The 17,740-nt window shown below is 30.0% G+C and overlaps 6 protein-coding genes across 11 annotated transcripts in view; 5 read left to right on the forward strand and 1 right to left on the reverse strand.

Moving 5' to 3' along the window:
- The window catches only part of LOC143350123 (low-density lipoprotein receptor), a 49,722-nt gene extending 45,158 nt beyond the window's left edge, over positions 1-4,564 (forward strand). For 3 of the 4 annotated variants that reach the window (XM_076781968.1, XM_076781970.1, XM_076781971.1), the window contains 4 exons: positions 217-303; positions 1,994-2,262; positions 2,353-3,311; positions 3,352-4,564. In XM_076781968.1, the coding sequence (XP_076638083.1) occupies positions 217-303; positions 1,994-2,262; positions 2,353-2,397 (401 nt within the window). In that variant the 3' untranslated portion in view covers positions 2,398-3,311; positions 3,352-4,564. The remainder of the gene's footprint in view (positions 1-216; positions 304-1,993; positions 2,263-2,352; positions 3,312-3,351) is intronic. The other variant, XM_076781969.1, reaches the window with a different exon arrangement.
- Positions 4,565-5,692: 1,128 nt separating this feature from the next.
- On the forward strand, positions 5,693-7,579 carry LOC143349788 (uncharacterized). Its single transcript, XM_076781315.1, has 6 exons — positions 5,693-5,971; positions 6,039-6,195; positions 6,289-6,437; positions 6,508-6,721; positions 6,785-6,967; positions 7,032-7,579. The coding sequence occupies exons 1-6, from the start codon at positions 5,933-5,935 to the stop codon at positions 7,166-7,168; spliced, it is 879 nt and encodes a 292-aa protein (XP_076637430.1). The 5' UTR covers positions 5,693-5,932; the 3' UTR covers positions 7,169-7,579.
- Positions 7,444-8,904, forward strand: LOC143349787 (uncharacterized). The gene is made up of 4 exons (XM_076781314.1): positions 7,444-7,580; positions 7,662-7,776; positions 7,849-8,215; positions 8,295-8,904. The coding sequence occupies exons 1-4, from the start codon at positions 7,536-7,538 to the stop codon at positions 8,779-8,781; spliced, it is 1,014 nt and encodes a 337-aa protein (XP_076637429.1). The 5' UTR covers positions 7,444-7,535; the 3' UTR covers positions 8,782-8,904.
- A 1,279-nt stretch (positions 8,905-10,183) lies between these two features.
- Positions 10,184-12,304, forward strand: Non3 (Ribosome production factor 2-like protein Non3). 3 transcript variants are annotated; one of them, XM_076782564.1, is made up of 6 exons: positions 10,184-10,302; positions 10,553-10,791; positions 11,056-11,188; positions 11,268-11,707; positions 11,783-11,927; positions 12,006-12,304. In XM_076782564.1, the coding sequence occupies exons 2-6, from the start codon at positions 10,769-10,771 to the stop codon at positions 12,222-12,224; spliced, it is 960 nt and encodes a 319-aa protein (XP_076638679.1). In that variant the 5' UTR covers positions 10,184-10,302; positions 10,553-10,768; the 3' UTR covers positions 12,225-12,304. The 3 variants fall into 3 exon arrangements, with proteins under 3 accessions (XP_076638679.1, XP_076638680.1, XP_076638678.1); XM_076782565.1 differs by having other exon boundaries at positions 10,196-10,355; XM_076782563.1 differs by having other exon boundaries at positions 10,196-10,791.
- Positions 12,242-14,546, reverse strand: Cysrs-m (cysteine--tRNA ligase-like protein, mitochondrial). Its single transcript, XM_076782560.1, has 8 exons — positions 14,298-14,546; positions 13,867-14,162; positions 13,585-13,783; positions 13,217-13,479; positions 12,986-13,122; positions 12,783-12,905; positions 12,434-12,688; positions 12,242-12,353 (listed from the first exon to the last, which is right to left on the reverse strand). Exons 1-8 carry the CDS (start codon positions 14,540-14,542, stop codon positions 12,312-12,314), a joined length of 1,560 nt encoding a protein of 519 aa, XP_076638675.1. The 5' UTR covers positions 14,543-14,546; the 3' UTR covers positions 12,242-12,311.
- Positions 14,547-15,013: 467 nt separating this feature from the next.
- On the forward strand, positions 15,014-17,533 carry Atac2 (Ada2a-containing complex component 2). The gene is made up of 6 exons (XM_076782559.1): positions 15,014-15,417; positions 15,496-15,644; positions 15,719-15,946; positions 16,015-16,368; positions 16,443-16,964; positions 17,110-17,533. The coding sequence occupies exons 1-6, from the start codon at positions 15,014-15,016 to the stop codon at positions 17,463-17,465; spliced, it is 2,013 nt and encodes a 670-aa protein (XP_076638674.1). The 3' UTR covers positions 17,466-17,533.
- The last annotated feature ends 207 nt before the right edge of the window (positions 17,534-17,740 follow it).

The raw sequence follows: 17,740 nt of genomic DNA on the forward strand, positions 1-17,740 counted from the left end.
CTTACGGTTCATACAAATTCATGAGACATTTTAAAACGGGGCATGTTTAAGATTTTAATTTCGTTTCATGTCGTTGTACCATTATTAATTTGCATTAAACGTTAATTATATTTCTTTTTTTTTTTATACAATTATTGCTTCGATGTGTTACGTTTACGACTTTCTTAATTATTATATTATTTTGCATCGGTGTTGCATGAATATGGGATATTCCAGTAACTACAACTGTAGCACCTACAACGCAAGGAATTAGTAACCCATTCAAGAGACTTGAATCCTTCAATGTTACTACTACAACTATCAGTAAGTTTATTTGCACGATTATTATTATAGTTACATACCATGTGATTTAAATAAAGTGTTGCAACGTTGTTTTTCAGAAACTAGTGAATTGTATATATTATTTTTTTTTTTTTATTGCACCTAGTTACAAAGTTAAGCACACAGCTAGCAATGCATGTTTATAAACAGAATAAAAATAGCGTAGAATACTGATCCCTAAACGTATTTGTAGAACCGATTTCAATTTTTCGCCTCAACTTTCTAACTATGGACAATACAAAAATGTAGTTCAAGTAAACTTTGTTTAGTTTGATAAAAACTATCCAAATAACAAAAGAATAATACCATCTTTTATTATACAAATCTAAGAGGAGGGGTGCCTTTTTCCTCTTAACAGTCGATCCGAAAAAATCTATCACGTATGAAAAGATTAGCTCCTCCAAGCTACTTGATTTAAAAAAAAAAGTAATAAAGTCGATATTTTCATTGGTTTCTAAGAAAATAACTTGTAACACTTTATTTAGATCATATAGTATATTGTCCATATTTATGGATCATAAACGTTTGGCTTTGGCTTATATGTATACAGGGTGTGTACCTACAGGTGAATAATATTTTAAAAGAGGCTTCTACGTGTTACAATAAGACAAAATTGCATTTTTTATATTCATTCAGTGTCTCTTTAATACTCTGAGAGTATGAATAGAGAGTAAACAAATAACTCTGATTTTCGTTTAATTTTGACGTACAGAATCATCCCCTGAAGCCTGCCCACCTGTAGTTAAAACACCCTGACATGGGGGTGGGCAGAAACTTTGTCCGCCTGAAATATTTCCGTTATTTTTAAACATAGAAAAAATATTGTACACTAAAGTTGTACAGCGTAAAGGGGTACATATAACGATAACGTTAGTTTAATTCGAAACATAGAGGGAATCTCAAGGTCAATATCTCTTTTTTAATGGAATCTCGTAGTTTGTTATCTTCAATGTGATAATGAATATTTAGACAATTTCAACGATAGATGATCATTCAAGATCACAACAGGTTATAGAAAATGGTAGAGTCTGGGTTAGGTCTGGGTTATATGATAAGCGTTAATACGATGTTTCATATTTTCCTGTGTTGTCGGTCTAGTCTATGGCACGCGTGTAAACAGATAAATTATAGAAACAGTAAATAATAAATTCCTTCATAATTTTTTAACTTCTTATCGTTTAGTATCGATACAGTTATATGATTCGGATACTAAACGGTATTCACACCATATTTATTCTTCTCGCCGGATGTTTTAAAAGGTGTACCAAAAATTGAAGACAAGCGAAAAATTAGCTGTACGAAAACATTAAGACAACTAATTCGATGTACTCGCAATAGTAGATTACGACTCTTTACTTTACTTAATAAACGAGAATACACATTTAAAAACAATGGAAATATTTTAGGTGGACAAAGTTTCTGCCTCACATTGTGTATACGCGCGCACATATACTTATGTTAATAACATGTTACATAACATGTTATTTTTGTATAATTCATGTTTTCAGAAATTTTGAAGGTGTTTCCTACATTTTCAAATACACCATATTTCGTTTGAAACGTTTTCTCCTAAATTCGAGAAATCTATAGCTTTTCAGTATAACAGTATTTAATAACTCTATCCAACTCAATTATTTTTTTTTTTTTCTTACAAAATAATATTTTTTTTTAGATCCATCACCCTCGACAGGTGGAGATGAAAAAGTTAGTCTCGCAACCGAATCGACAGACGATGGTTTAGTCGCTGGTATAGTGATAGGCGTGGCGTCCTTAGGACTGTTATTCTTTGCATTAGGAGCAGTGTTAGGCTACAGGCATTATCTCCATCGTAATGTCACGAGTATGAATTTCGATAATCCCGTGTATAGGAAAACCACAGAGGATCAGTTTAGTTTGGAAAAAAATAGGTTTCCACTCCCCACTGCTACAGTTGGAGAAGAGGTAATTACTCTATTTGACGCATTATGTATTTGTTATTTGTGCAGTTATTTATAATGATTTACGAAATTTCAATACTTCAATTTTTAATAGGCTCAGGAACCCTTAACGAGTCCTGGAACTAATGATTACGTTTAATACTCAATCTGTCAATGAATCGGGCTTAGCAGGCTATTGAAATAATATCGACCAAGTAAAAAAATCATATAAAAAACGATAAAGCGCATCAACGTCGAGCGAGCCTGTCCAATAGTACACCTGCATTTGCCCGCCTGCCTGCCAACTCAGCTGTGATTATGTTTATTTTTTTTTTTTTTTTTTTTTTTTTTTTTTTTTTATACTGTGCCTATTTGTTTATAAATTTATGCATCTTGTCATTCAACTATATTATACATACGTGCAACATTTAGATTTGTTCCAAGACATAAAGGGAGAAATGTCTAGATAAACTATAATTGTTGCCAAATAAGCGTTTAAACGTCAGTTTTCAAGTAGTTAAATAGGGTATCACAATTCCTACTTTATAATGTTCTATCTTCAGTTTACATGCGTAACATGTAATATAGTACTATTTATCATGTTAACGTGGGGTCACGTCGCATCTATGTTTAAAGTTATATATAAAGTTATATAGAAAGTATATATATATATATATATATATATACTATATAGAATATTTTTATCGATATGTAAGATCTTTAATTTGTTATTGTTGTAATATTTATTCTTTAAGAATATATTTCTTTAAATATAATTTTCAGTTAGTTACTTAGATACTGTTACATTATTAAAATCACATGTATATAACACACAAATTCAGAATATATATCATAGAAATAATTTTAAAAAATCATTAGTAACACTATTGAGTTATCGAAAAATTTGCATACTTCTTTATGGATTTACTACATTATTTATACATTTTAACATGTATCATAAAATATTTTATAGTGCCAAAAAAATGTTCCAGAAATTTTTGAATTTACTGGTATTAATAACAATCAAATATTTTTTCCTGAATCATTGTAAAATTTTTTAGATTAGATTTCATTGTAATCATTGTAAAATTTTTTAGAATAGATTTTTTAGTAGATTTAAGAGTACCAATACTTCAAATTCAAATCCAGTAATAGTTCAAAGAACGGCGTTTGAGCATGTAAATGTGTAACTCATTTTTGTACATGAAAATAGATTTCTCCTTTTATGTCACTAATGCGATTCGAGCAAGCAGAGTGCTTTAATCACGGTTACAGAATTTTTTAATAGCTGCCTGTGTTTACATAGGCGGCTCATATCATAGTAAAATCACTTTTCTCACAGATATTCTGTTGATGTTATAAATGTAATGAAATAGTTTGAAAACCAATTAGATGTAATAAGATCAGCTCAATGACACTAAGTGTGACTGTGTGTCTGTTAAAGTAAAACTGTTGTTTAGGTATTTCACTCACTAAAAAGAAGATCAGTGTATATGTATAGAACTATTGCCTCTGGCTTAAGAGTTTTACTTATTATGTACTTTATGATTACTGTATTAAATAATTAAATGTGAGACAGACGTTCTTCTAGATAAGATTATTAAGAAGTATAATAATATTAGGACGAACTAAGAGTTGTGTATATTAACAAGTAGCAAAATATACATTTATGACTTTAATTTAGAAAATTTCGAATTGTAAAATATTAAAATTGCTTATAAGAAAATCATTTTTCTTGCAAAAGAATGTATGATTTAGCAAATATTATCCAGTGTTTATAAGAAAAATTTACGTGTATATCCTAATAAAATATTATCCTATTAAAATGATTTAAAATTGTACTTACAAGTATTTTATTATTAGTTATATGTTCACTGCTGCTTTTATACAGATAATTTATGAAATCTACCTATTGACAAAGTTGAAAATAAAAATTTGCTACTTTTTAATAAGGCACATATTCTTATGTATGAGTGCAAGAAAGCAAAGTCCAAAATTAAAATATAGAGGCTCTGTGGTGATTTTAATCAAAAGATAGCAAGAGTGTGGTGAGTATCAGTTGCAATTAATTGTGTGAGTCACAAGGCATAACCTAGCCAATCTATTCGCCAAAATCGTGTCAAACATTATTTCTATGCAATAAATATTATCACTACACACGCATAATATAAATATATATTATATATATAATTTATTATAATGATTATTGTATAAATAAATATACAAAATAAATTACACTACCGTCATTATTATCATACCTATAAGAAGTGTAAGATGTATAATTTGTAAAAATTGTAATTTGGAAATATAGAATAGTGAATAATTTCTTTTCCGAGTTATGAATCATACTGGGTGTACAAACACAGACGTGTAAGGGTGCTGACAAAATTAAATGCCATTTTGGGCAACGAAAAAAGAGATAGATGCAAGCATTTTAAATAAAAAAAAAACGATGGATCAACGACGCTTGGCTATTGCGTAATGGACGTTTAACTGAATCGTCGTAACGTCTGCAATTTAATCGTAAAAAAAATTAAAAGCACATGTTAAAAACGACAATGATTTAATTTAACGAATTTGACATGTTTACAAGAAATGTTTAAAATTATGATCGTTAACGTTAACGACAAAAAATCAAATGGTCAAATGCTTTCAAACATTTCACCGACGCAAGCGATCAAATCCTTCTTGGATTCGACTTGTTCAGACCAAATTAGATTTGTCATTGCATTCTAGAAGAGGAAATCGAGAGGCATTAAATTTGACGATTTTACGTTACAGTCCATCCAATACATTACGTTTATCATGTCTTAACCAAGAGTTGCCAATTCATGGTTCTTTTACTTTAAAACGCTTGCTTTAGCCCCCTCTTTTATTACCCAAAATGGCATTTAGTTTTCAACATCCTGTATAGCTTTGAAGTTTCGAACATTTTCTTCATAGTTTCAATCAAAGAGTTTAATATATTGTGAACAACCAGTAGAAAAATGATATCTCACGAAGTAGCATACAAAGTAAAATTTCGTTTTTGTTTTATGGTTAATTAGTGGAAGGTCATCGTCATCTGATCAGTACAATCAGACCCGAATTTAAGTAAGTATGTATGCATGTCTCTCCGTTTGGTTTTCGTCACTACTAAGTTGCATAACGGATAGTGGCCTAATCCAAACTCTTTTAAATAATCTTAAACAATGTGAAAAGTGGTCATAACTGTTTCAAACAATTATTTTCGACAACTTTTCAACTACTTCAAATGTTTATAATTACGAAACAAAGGCTCGACCGCAAATTCGTTATTCTTGATTTTCGTCTTATTTTGGTGTTTAGAATCATATCATAATAATAAATTGATACTCCATACACTTCCCGTCAAATAAAACTTTTATAGTTATTTAAAACTGATAATCTGTTTCAACAGTTAATTCAATATTCTTCCTTCGCTCAGAACTTCTTTGTTACAAACGGGGAACCATAAAATATCCGTTTTCACTCGATTTTAACATTATTTTGAAATGATTTGCAAATGCGCATATTTGAAAAGGTTGCAATACTCGCATGAATCAAAACATCGGCCAGAAAAAGGCGATAAATCCAGTAACGTTAGATTAGATAGAAGTAAACAGAAGATCTAACGAGGAAAGGTCTGCGGAAAACATTAGAATTCGTTGAACATCATTGGTATTAATAAAATTACCATGAGTAATATGACCAATATTCCTTCTTGTATAAAAATTGTAAGTATTTTACAGACGAACGCAGTTTTGCAGGACTTTAATTCCAAAAAAAGGTTAATTTTTTTAGCCACCAACAAACACGATACAAAGTACGATAAACGCAACGTTTGCTCAAAAAATTGACATAAAAGAAATATTAACGTTTAATAATAATTTAATATCATTAGCGAATAAAGTGTTTGGAGAAGGAAAATGGAATCATACTGTAACTAATCAGACAATTGGTATATATTCTTGTATTTTCTGTATTGTTTATTTAAATTTCTTATTTGGAGTATCTTGTCGTTTTTTATCTTGAATAATTAAACTGATTTTAGATTTTGTTGAAGCTTTTATGGGTAAATATGTTTGTGGGTGTGTGACATTTGTTAAGATTCAATTACAAGATGGAACATTTCATGAAGATATAGGATATTGTTATGCAGAGGGAAATACGAAAGGTTTATCAATACATTTTGCCAGAATTGTATGTTCATTGTTTCAATGTTTCATATCTCTGTATGGCATAAAAATGATCTTTTTACTTTTGTGTTTAGGGTTCTCTTACAGATGCTTATAAAAAAGTATTATCATGTTTTGGCAAAACAATAGAAACTGAAATTCAAGAATTAATAAAAATGCCATCTAATTCAAAGACACATAATATTTTGAAAGATAATTTACAATGTTCTCTACTTAATATGCCTAAACCATGTGCTCAATCAACTCCGCTGCTAAGTCATAAATATAATGAAGAAATAGATATTCCAGGTTCTTGCAAAATATTTGATTGCTAAAATTTTAGCAAAATTTTTTATGTTAGATATTTTTTAGAAAACATATTGTGTCCTGAAATCCCATATGATAAGAAAAAAGAATCAAATAAAAAAATTGAGGAAAATGGAAGCTGCATGCTTTCAAAAGACTTTGATGACAAAAAAGAATCATTGAAGTCTAATGGCAGAAGTATTCAAAAAGTACAAAATAATGTTCAAAACAAGGAAGATCAGAAGAAAGGTAAATTACATAAAAGAGCATTAATGTAAAAGCTAATATTAAACTAAATTGTAAACAATTTTAGTGTTAACTGAAGAAGAACATTCGCGACTGGAACGAAAAAGGAAACAGATGGAGAAGAAAGAAGAGTTCAAAAGGCTCATGAAAATGAAAGAACAGCAAAAAATTAATGAACCGAAAAAACTTAATCCTAAATATTAATCTATAAAAGAAAGAAAAGTACATTTTATACATTTATAGAATTAAAGTTATGAATATAAATATATTTTAATGTTAAATCATTGTTTAAGATCGTAGTTATATTAATTAAGTAAATTTTTTTAAATAGTTTATACTAATGTACATCTAATTTAGGCAGAAGTATGTAACTTTCTATATCAAGTCGAGCACGTGCTAAATGTTTACTATAGATTAAGGTTAGGAACTCCATGAAATAGGGGGAGAATGTTTCGAACGTGAATACTTTATCTAAATGTAAAATATTTAATTTTGATAATTGTACATTTATTTGTTATAAAATAACAATATAAATAAGTAAGTTTAAAAATAATTTTGTAATATCGAAAATATGGATAATATGGATAAGTATATTAAAAGTTATGAAGAACTGGATGTACGTAAATAGTTACTATTATTCTTTTATATAAATTAATTATATATAAAATTACTTAACCATTCATAACGGTTTGTATAGGTTCATCAATTAATGTTAAGTGATAAGGTTCGAACTCTTGCGTACAAAAATGCTATATTGAATTCTAAGCACATGTTCGACAAAAAAATTGTTATGGATGTTGGTGCTGGAACAGGTAAGATTTTATAATTTATTCAAATTAGTAAAATTAAGTGGGAATAAGATTAAAGATACTGTTTATTTGTAGGAATATTATCAATTTTCTGTGCACAAGCAGGTGCAGAAAAAGTTTATGCAATAGAAGCAAGCGATTTAGTAAAACTTACTGAAAAAGTACTGATAGAAAATGAACTAAATGACAAGATTACAGTGATACACAGTAAAGTAGAGGATATTGATCCAAATAACTTTGAGAAAGTTGATATAATAGTGTCAGAGTGGATGGGTTTTTATCTAGTGCACGAAGGAATGTTAGACAGCGTTCTCTTTGCAAGAGATAATTTTTTGAAGGAGAATGGCATACTGTTCCCAGCTATTGCTAAATTATATGCATCGCCGTGTCAATTACCATCTATGTATAACTTTTGGGATGATGTTTACGGAGTTACTATGAAGTAATGACATTATATTATAGTAATTTTTAAATTTCGTTTCACTGTAACATTTAATATTTTTACATTTTCTGTGTTACAGATGTATTGGAGAGGAATACAGAAAAATAAAATCAATGAAACCAGAGGTATTACTTGTAGATAAAAAGAACCTTTTAGGAGAAAATAAATTATTGGCATGGTTAGATTTACAATGTATTAATGTTGAAGAATTAAGTCATCTTGGAGGAGAAGAATATATTTCTGTCTGCAATAAAAATGGGCAGTATCAAGGAATTTGTATTTGGTTCACTGTTGAGTTTCCAGATGGATCAGAATTATCCACAAGTCCCTTTGATGAACCTACACATTGGAAACAAACTGTTATTGTTCTACCCGTAGATACGGAAATAGAAGAAGGTGAACCTGTTGCATTTAAATTAGAATTGAAAAGAAATTCTTCTAAATCTAGACAATATAATATGGAATTAATATGGTTGGATGCATTAGAAGTTGAACATGAGGTTCCTTGTCATTGTTACATGACAAAGTGTATTGTTACGAAAGCATACATGGAAGGGATAAACTAAAAATGATCCTATAAATAAGTGATGTTATATTAAGTCGATTCCTAATATGTATGTTTTTATTTCGAGTCATGTTTTTATTTAATAAAGTCAGAAATGTGTAAAACATTCCTTATGTGTATATCAATAAAGAATCAAAATTATAATACATATTTTCCATGCTTTTTATTTACATTCCCCTCTATCTTTCCCATTAATTTCCTAATTTGTATAAATTTTAATAAACCCTATAACTGGTCCAAATATTATTCGACTCTAATTAATATTTTATCAAGTTCTTCAATCATTTCTCTATACATTTTCTCAATTAATTAATTATAAACGATTACTGGAGGCGATAGTTATACCTATATTTACGCTAAAAAGTGCCAAAGTATAGTATCGCCATCTAATATCAGGGATTCGTACTGCTAAAATCGTCCCCTTGCCCCCCAAGGATTGGTGACGATGTATAGTATCGCCATCTAAGAACGGGTTTCGAACTAAACACGGAGTACAGATCCCCTCTCGCCCCCCACGATTTGGTGCAATCGTATAGTATCGCCATCTAAGAACGGGTTTCGAACTAAAAACGGAGTACAGCTACCCCCACTCCTCCTACTCCTGATACATACTACTTACCTTGATTATTCATTAATAACTCATTTCCTGGGATTAAAATATGAACTTTTAGAATCGAAGAATATAGTATAGACCCTTGGCAAGATTCGAGGATACCTGTTCTAGCCATGCTATGCGTTATTAAATAGTTATTAACCAATATCGGAAGTCTGCACACTGTTTTTAAACTTTCAACGCGACACCTTAGGGATCTATCGCTAATAACTAATTAATTAGAGGAAGGAGCGTTGCAAAATTGGTCCTTAAATGTTCCCAGGGATGTCTACTTGGTTCTCTGATAGCCAAAATATGCGTGTTATTGTTGAAAAGTTGATAATTCATCGATTTAAGCAGACAATAGTACAGCCGTAAATGTTACGACTTCCGATATTCATTAATAACGTCTTAATTACTGGCGGAATGGTTCTAAAAACTATCCTTGAATCTTGCCAAGGGTCTATACTATATTCTTCGATTCTAAAAGTTCATATTTTAATCCCAGGAAATGAGTTATTAATGAATAATCAAGGTAAGTAGTATGTATCAGGAGTAGGAGGAGTGGGGGTAGCTGTACTCCGTTTTTAGTTCGAAACCCGTTCTTAGATGGCGATACTATACGATTGCACCAAATCGTGGGGGGCGAGAGGGGATCTGTACTCCGTGTTTAGTTCGAAACCCGTTCTTAGATGGCGATACTATACATCGTCACCAATCCTTGGGGGGCAAGGGGACGATTTTAGCAGTACGAATCCCTGATATTAGATGGCGATACTATACTTTGGCACTTTTTAGCGTAAATATAGGTATAACTATCGCCTCCAGTAATCGTTTATAATTAATTAATTGAGAAAATGTATAGAGAAATGATTGAAGAACTTGATAAAATATTAATTAGAGTCGAATAATATTTGGACCAGTTATAGGGTTTATTAAAATTTATACAAATTAGGAAATTAATGGGAAAGATAGAGGGGAATGTAAATAAAAAGCATGGAAAATATGTATTATAATTTTGATTCTTTATTGATATACACATAAGGAATGTTTTACACATTTCTGTCTTTATTAAATAAAAACGTGCCTCAAAATCTTGATAACATGTTTTATAAATATGTGTAATCGATGAGTAATATGTTTTTATGATCCTTTTATGATTGAAAATATTTGTTTTTAGGGCTCAACGAGATTTTTTAATTTCTTGTAACACTGGTGTGTAATTATTTATTTATTTATTACGCTGTATATCCACGAGATTATTAGTAACGGATTTGTGGTTACAATACCTATGCCGAACACGTGTGTTGTGTAGTGTTTTTCAAACGATACGTGTTCGTAGATTTTAATATTCTAAATACATCGAAGAAAGCCAGTTTTTATCGTTAAAGTTACAATGCCTGTAATAAATAGAGTAGTGTAAGTATTTGCAACTTGTATACAGGTATGATAGTTTTTGGTTATGCTTGAAATGTGCATGCATGTTTATGTATGCACTTGTTTTTGTGTAATTATTAAGTACTTCTCGTACAATAGATGTTAAATGACAGGATCTATAGGTCAATATTATATTTTTATCCTATGATCTACACAGCAAAACAATTATTATCTGTTACTTCATTCTTGAAATTGAAATGTTCTTTGGAAGTTTCTGTTTGTAAATGTGAAAATTTCTTTTCGCAGGAAGCCTACTACTCATAGAGGTAAACGGGCTATTTTAAAAAAAGAGCCTAAATTAATAGAAGATGCCAAACAGACTTTGTGTTTCAAAGGAAAGAACACATCTCAAATTGTAGTAGATTTCATGAAAGATTTGGTAATTTTTGACTATGAATCATTAACTATAAATTATGTTTTACGATAATATTTAATAATATGATTTGTTTTTTTTGCAGTATAATTTTAAAAAACCTAATGCAATATTAATGCAGAAAAAAAATGATATATTGCCCTTTGAAGATATAACGTTCGTCGAAAAATTTTCTTCTAAATATAATGCATCTCTTTTTATGATAGCTTTACATAATAAAAAGCGACCTCATAATTTTGTAATGGGAAGAATGTACGAACATACATTGTTAGATATGATAGAATTTGGTATAGAAAATTACAGAGGTCTAAAGAATTTTAAAGTTCCACAAATTTCTGAAGGGATAAAACCTCTGCTAGTTTTTAATGGTGAACTTTTTGAAAATAATTATGAGCTTGTTAGAATTAAAAATTTATTCGTAGATATGTTTCAAAGGGAAGTGGTCGAAAACATTAGATTACAAGGTCTTGAACATGTTTTGAGTTTCACTGCTGTTGAAAATAAAATACTTTTACGTAGTTATAGGTGAGTCAACTTTCTAATAAACTCACTAGTATTCTTACATTTAACGATTATTTACTTAGTGGAAATGTACTTCAGGATACTTTTGAAAAAGTCTAACTGTAGGACACCCAGAATAGAACTGGAAGAAATAGGTCCAAGAGCAGATTTATTATGTAGGCGCACAAAACTTGCTTCCGAAGATCTCTTTAAACGAGCGTGTAAAAAACCAAAAGAGCTCAAGGTATACTTTTTTTATTATAGAAGATAATATGATGATTTATTAATTTAATTTAATCTGTTTATTTAATATCAATTATAGGTCAAAAAGAAGAAGAATATTTCCAAGGATAATCTTGGAACTACCTTTGGACGTATACATATTGGAGCTCAAAATATTAATAGTATTCAAACAAGAAAGATGAAAGGTTTGAAAAAGTCAATGGCAGAAAAGAAAACTGGTATTAAAAGAAAAAATATTGACAATAATAATGATAGTAGTTTAAACAAAATAAAACATGTTGCTGATTCAACCGATTAATTAAAATAAGTGTGAAATTAAATGTAAATATAATTATTTCTTTTATTACATTAATCTATAATATAAAATGTTCTTGAATACTTCGATTTAATATTTCTTGATACTCCAAGAAGTTTCAGTTTTGTAATCCTAAAAATAAAATTAAAGTCATAATTAATTGTTTCGTAAATTGTATGATTTCAAATTCACATTATCTAAGTATATTGTACCTTTATGATTATCCCCAACGTAGACAGATTTAATCGTATTTCATCGCACGCGGTAAGTAAAATTTTATCTTTCACATCTTGTTCAATAACTCTGTTTCGAACTGTGTTTCTGAATTGTACCAAATGTTCAACGAGGCTATTTATTTTACATTCATTTGATTCTTCGGAATACGACATGCCAAGCATTGAAAATATTGTTGATATATAATTTGCTACCGCGACTACAGGAGGTATACATCTAGTCGTAAGAGATCCCTATATTTATGTACGAATATATATATATACAAATACAAATATATTAGAAACAAAATATTAATCAATAGTTATACATGTGTATGTTTATACTTACATGAGAATCGTGTAGCATTTTATTTCCTGTATCAATTAAATTCAAAATTGATTTTATTACTTCTGCGGTATTAAAATTATTTGCTAGAGCTGTATTAACACAATTCTTCGTTTCCTCTAAACACTAAAATAAAATTTGATTTATAGATGCAAATATGCGCGCGCGCATTTACATAAAAAATAAAATACAATAAAGCAACTGACCCGAAATAATGTAGCTTCATCTATATTGCCAGAACTACATCTTCCAGTAACATAATTATCACAATCATTAATGAAATGTTCAACTTTGTTTAGTATATTTACTGGATTATGCATTATGTTATCAGAATATTTAATTCCTGAAAATCACATAATAAAGCAGTTTATCGTATTTGCGTACAATTTAAGTTAGTCATACATTATTTTAGATGTCATTTATAACATAACTTATACCATTTCTATAATTGGAGAGTAAACAAAGCATCCTGAACTGATTTGCGGTATACTTGTTAAGAAATTCTCTTATACTAATTGTATTGTTCAGACTCTTTGACATTTTTTCATCTTCTAAGAACAGATGCCCACAATGTAGCCAATAGTTTACCCATTGATCTACTTCATGGTAAGAGCATGATTGGGCTTCTTCATTTTCATGATGTGGGAAAGCAAGATCTACTCCACCACTATGAATATCCACAGAATTCCCAAAAACTGTACTAATTGGAATAAATATAATATATGTATTTATATTAAAATCAATGTAATATTATTTTTAATAGTTCTATAAATAAAAGATTTTAATTGTTTCAAGATGCACATACCTTGCAATTGTGCTACATTCTATATGCCATCCTGGCCTTCCATTCCCCCATGGAGATTCCCAAAATGGTTCATCTTTTTTAGCTGCTTTCCATAGACTAAAATCCAATGCAGACTTTTTATAAGGATGACTATTATCAGATACTGGCATAGAGAACTTGCCATACATGTTGCATTTGCTTGTATCAAAATATACAGACCCTACAAATAGGAAATAATCATACATAAAATTATGTTAAAGAACAATTATTAAATCGTTATTTTTTTATATTAAATTTCATTACCATCTTGCATAACATAAGCATCGCCTTTATCTACAATGTTACTGACAAATTGAATAATTTTTGGTATAAAATTGGTAACTCTACAATATAAATGGGGTTTAACAACATTTAATATTTCCATATCTTCAATGAATTCATTTTCATAATGTTGCGTTAGATCTTTGTAATTCTGTTTGGTTTCCTTTGAGCGTTTTATTATCTTGTCATCTATATCTGTTATGCACATGGCCATTATAACGTTTATATTAAAATGATCGGATAATATTCTTCTAATAATGTCAGACTTCACATAAGTCCTATAAAAAGAACTATTTTTATCAATAATAATAAGTAAAATAAAGGAAAGCATTTTTACTTGCTAAAAGTTTTACGTTGTTACGAATGACAATTTGATTATTGGGATTATTTTAGGTAATAAAAAATATTCTTACGTAGCATGCCCAATGTGTGCAGAATCATAAACTGTTGGACCACAAACATACCAAGTCAAAATATTTTTATTTTTTATAATTAACGGTTCATTACACTTTGTTAGAGGATTATATATTGTAATATTTGTTTCGTGCCCGATAGGTTTTAACCACTGTATTAGTTTCTTTTGTTCAACTTCGATATGTGCGAAACGATGATATATTTTACGTAATTTGAATCTCAGATTTTTCACGGATATATTCATTTTGATATCTTTAATTATTTAATGTACATAGATATTTATCCATTTATTTATTTGATTACATTGAATAAGTTTAGTGTTTGCCCTAACTTCTCATTATATTTATACCACTATAAACGAGGTATACATGTGATCTTACACTTCATGAACTTTCATGACAAGTTTCTTCTGGGTACCGGTCTGCCATCTTGTAACATTGCTTAAATAGACAACAAAAGACAATGTAAACGAGAAACGTATACATAAAGTCTTCTCTGAAATATGCATAATGCTCAGATGGAAACTTTTAACAATGTAGTTTTGTTGTTTTACTATACATTGTTTTTGAATGACTAATGACGTTTGTTAATACAAAAGTTTAGCAACTTGCGTGAAACAGAGAATCTTTTATTTACACTATCTAACCTGAATTTGAAAACCACATTTGAATATTGTAGCAATATATAACTTTGTAATTTATTATATAAATGAACAATGTCAGATACAGTTGATAGAGAAGATATGAAAGTTGAACCTGTAGATTTTTCTGAAACAGATATTTGTAAAAGTTGTAATTGTCTCAGTGATCCCTACAATAAACCAGCCTTACGTTGTAATGGATGTTCAAGAAAAATTCATATAGAATGCTTAAAACGTGGAAGTGTCCCAGTATCTTTTGTGGGAGATGTATTCTTCGAATTGAATTGCCATCGCTGTAGTCCTTTTGGCAAAGAAACAGTAGCCCGTAACAGAATGCCTTGGCTTAATGTAATTGTATTGACTCTGTATAATTTACGTGAGAAATCAAGCGGTATCAGTAAAAGAGGATACTTTCATTGGAAATCTGATATCAGTACTTTTGTTGATCGAAATTGGGACTGCTTGTTTAAAAAAACTGTGTAAGTTACTATACATGTTGATAAAATAAGTTCATCAAGAAGTATATTATTATTAATATTACTTTTTTTTGTTTTCAGTAAAAAGAAAAAGAACTGGATCGGAACTATATCTGGAACTCTTTCTCATTATAGTGGAATTTTTTTTAAATCAGGAACAGCAGAATTAGGAGAGTCTGGTTGGTGGAGATTGATAGATAACGATCCACCTGAAGTCCTCATTGCCAAAAGTAATAATAATATTTACAAAATTTTTTTAAATCCGTATAAAAGATGTAATTCTAATTACATCTTTTGCCTTCAGACGAAAAGATGATATTGGACCGTAAAAAACAAGTTGGTAACCAAGTGAAATCGACGAGCAGATTGCACCATAGTCCAACTCCATCAGAGTCAAGTATTTCAGTCGGAGAAGATAGCATTTATGGGAATGAATTGATAAAAAGTCAAGGGTGTTCTGCATATTCACAAGCCTATGTACAACCTAATAAAACGTTATTAGATTTCTTACTTGAGGAGGATGAATTAAGTAGTATGTACATGAACAATGAATAGAAATGTAGGAAGTTGGTAAATTAAAAAGGTATCCTTTAATTTTAGATATGGAAATCGAAGATGATACAATTCTTAATGAGCAAAGTGACACTCCATCCTTATCTGATTTAATAAGAGATTGTCAGTATCAAACTAACAACTTCCATTTTTCTCAGTTACTGGATGACTTTACATCTGATTGGACATCTAATACAGATGCTGCATCTGAATCTATTACTAATATTAACCCAGATCAGATAAAGGAAGAAGAAGAAGAAGAAGAAGAAGATGATGATGAAGAAGACCAATACGAAGAAGACAGTAGCGATAGTCTAAGTTCTGTTCAGGAACAACCACCTAGTTCTTTATTTAATGTGACAAAACGGCGTCCGTGGCCCTGGCAAAGAAATCACATTATTGGTAAATATATTTGTTTTACGTGTTTATTACACAATTTATGCTTATACTACAATCTTCAAAATTCTGTTTTACAGAAGAAAAGGTTCCACGTATGACACATCAGGAGGAAGCATATTTATTGCAACAAGTTAACAAATCCGCTTTGAATTCTGCTCCTCCGGAAATTAGACGATTTTATCGAAAATTAACTGTACGAAAACTGAAACGAGAATACGGTTTACCTGTACTGGATATTGATCATTTTGGATTTAAAACAGAAATACCTGATAGGCCCTTGAAAGAATTTGGCAGGGTATTGGACAGATTTTTTGGCGACGATTTGGGTTCGTTTGAACAAAGATTGCAGGGATATAATGAACCTACATCTGTACATAGCCCATATACAAATAGACTTTTGAAGCCATTTATAAGAAGAGACACTTCATGCCGTCCATTATGGTTAAGAGTAATGGATGAACTTCTCATCAAAGCCAATAAATTAAATCCTAAATGGATATCATCGCCAATAGCACCAATCGATTATTCCTATATTAGGCCACAACACATTCCCGCGATTAACAGTCTATGTAGCCAATTTTTCTGGCCTGGCATTGATTGTAAGTAAACATGGCAATTACGTAACAATTCTATTCAGCATTATATTCGTCAGTTATTTTTGCGTCTTAATTAATGTATACAAACGTATATCGCACGTTTAAGTTTGCATTTAGAAAAAAAATAATGACGTTGTATTTTTTTCAGTAACGGAATGTTTACAATATCCCGATTTCAGCTGTGTTGTTCTATACAAAAAATTAGTCGTAGGATTTGCAATTTTAGTTCCTGACGTCGGTTACAACGAAGCATACATATCATTCTTTTTAACTCGTCCCGAATGGCGTAAATCTGGCATAGGAACATTTATGCTTTATCACCTAATTCAAACGTGCATGGGCAAAGACGTTACGTTACACGTTTCAGCCACCAATCCCGCATTAATTTTGTACCAGAAGTTCGGTTTTAAAGTAGAAGAATTCGTTCAAGATTTCTACGACAAATATATGCCCCCGAATTCACGGGAGTGCAGACACGCATTATTTTTACGATTGAGCAGATGAACTCGAATCAACTTCGAGTAATATTGTTTACTACGTACACGTGAAATATATGTGATATTAATTAGAAATGGAATTAACTTTTATCACCTTTCTATAATAATACGTTTGTGCAAAATTAATTTCATTACAATTGCCAAGATAGAAAAGAAAAGAAAAGAAGTACCGTTTATTGATATGAAAGAAGGTATTGAAAAGACGCAACTTCTCCTTTAGTAATGATAAGATGTAATCATTAGCTCGCAAAATATATTTTATATCTCATAACATTTAATTAC

Source organism: Colletes latitarsis, chromosome 14 (assembly GCF_051014445.1).
Source record: "Colletes latitarsis isolate SP2378_abdomen chromosome 14, iyColLati1, whole genome shotgun sequence".
Classification (NCBI taxonomy): domain Eukaryota; kingdom Metazoa; phylum Arthropoda; class Insecta; order Hymenoptera; family Colletidae; genus Colletes; species Colletes latitarsis.